Consider the following 848-nt stretch of genomic DNA (forward strand, 5'->3'; position numbering starts at 1 on the left):
TCAATTCGTGATTGAATTTGAACATGTACCTAAGTCGTTCACTGAAACCACTTGTAATAAAAATGACGTTTTGGCATCGGAAATAGACGTTTTAACTACGCGTCGTTTGTTGGTAACAGGATCTATTTCAAATGATTTGGAAGTTGGAACCAATAGAGCATTCATTAAATCCAAAACTAGGTGATTTCTGGTTTCTGCAAAGGCAAAAATAAAATAATTCATTCATTAAATTAATTTAAAAAAGAGTTTAAATATTGTACCAAATATTGTACGCTTAAGCAATAATTTGCTGTTTCCATCTTTTATATTAGTGATCATTAACGGAATAATCTTAACAATAAATTGATCCCAGTTCACAAACAGTGAGTTTCCTTTTGAAGGATAAATATGATCAAAATCAATATCAATCTGAAATAAAATAAATCAAACAAATAATGTTAAAACAAATAAAAACTATAAGTGTTAAGCTTCAAAACGGTAAACTTGTAACATACATCTAAAAACAAAGCCAAACCATTAAATATAGGTACATTTATAACCTATAATTATGCCTATACTTAGAAAACAGTTCAAAAATTAAATAAAATAAAATATTACCAAACTGTAGGCAAATGACTGTTTCAAAATAGGCCATTCGTCAAGAATATCAACTATGTTAATATTTTGAGACAATAGATAATCTCTACGAATTTCACAAGTTTTTTGCCATTTTAAAGTTACTTCACTCATTGGTTCAACATTAAATTCAACATTCTTGACGAATGGCCTATTTTGAAACAGTCATTTGCCTACAGTTTGGTAATATTTTATTTTATTTAATTTTTGAACTGTTTTCTAAGTATAGGCAT

At 27.6% G+C, this 848-nt stretch overlaps 1 protein-coding gene across 1 annotated transcript; it reads right to left on the reverse strand.

Moving 5' to 3' along the window:
• LOC149054420 (uncharacterized) lies at positions 1-848 on the reverse strand. The gene is made up of 4 exons (XM_089230023.1): positions 829-848; positions 598-766; positions 261-408; positions 1-194 (listed from the first exon to the last, which is right to left on the reverse strand). The coding sequence occupies exons 1-4, from the start codon at positions 846-848 to the stop codon at positions 1-3; spliced, it is 531 nt and encodes a 176-aa protein (XP_089086149.1).

This window comes from Diuraphis noxia, unplaced genomic scaffold (assembly GCF_037042655.1).
Source record: "Diuraphis noxia isolate RWA-SAM2 unplaced genomic scaffold, SU_Dnox_SAM2 contig0006, whole genome shotgun sequence".
NCBI classification, from domain to species: domain Eukaryota; kingdom Metazoa; phylum Arthropoda; class Insecta; order Hemiptera; family Aphididae; genus Diuraphis; species Diuraphis noxia.

Coding starts and splice junctions, on each gene's coding strand:
- LOC149054420 (XM_089230023.1), bottom strand. CDS start 848: ATGCCTATACTTAGAAAACA. Junction 409..597: donor AGTCATTTGCCTACAGTTTG/GTAATATTTTAT, acceptor ATTTTATTTCAG/ATTGATATTGATTTTGATCA. Junction 195..260: donor GCTTAAGCGTACAATATTTG/GTACAATATTTA, acceptor TTGCCTTTGCAG/AAACCAGAAATCACCTAGTT.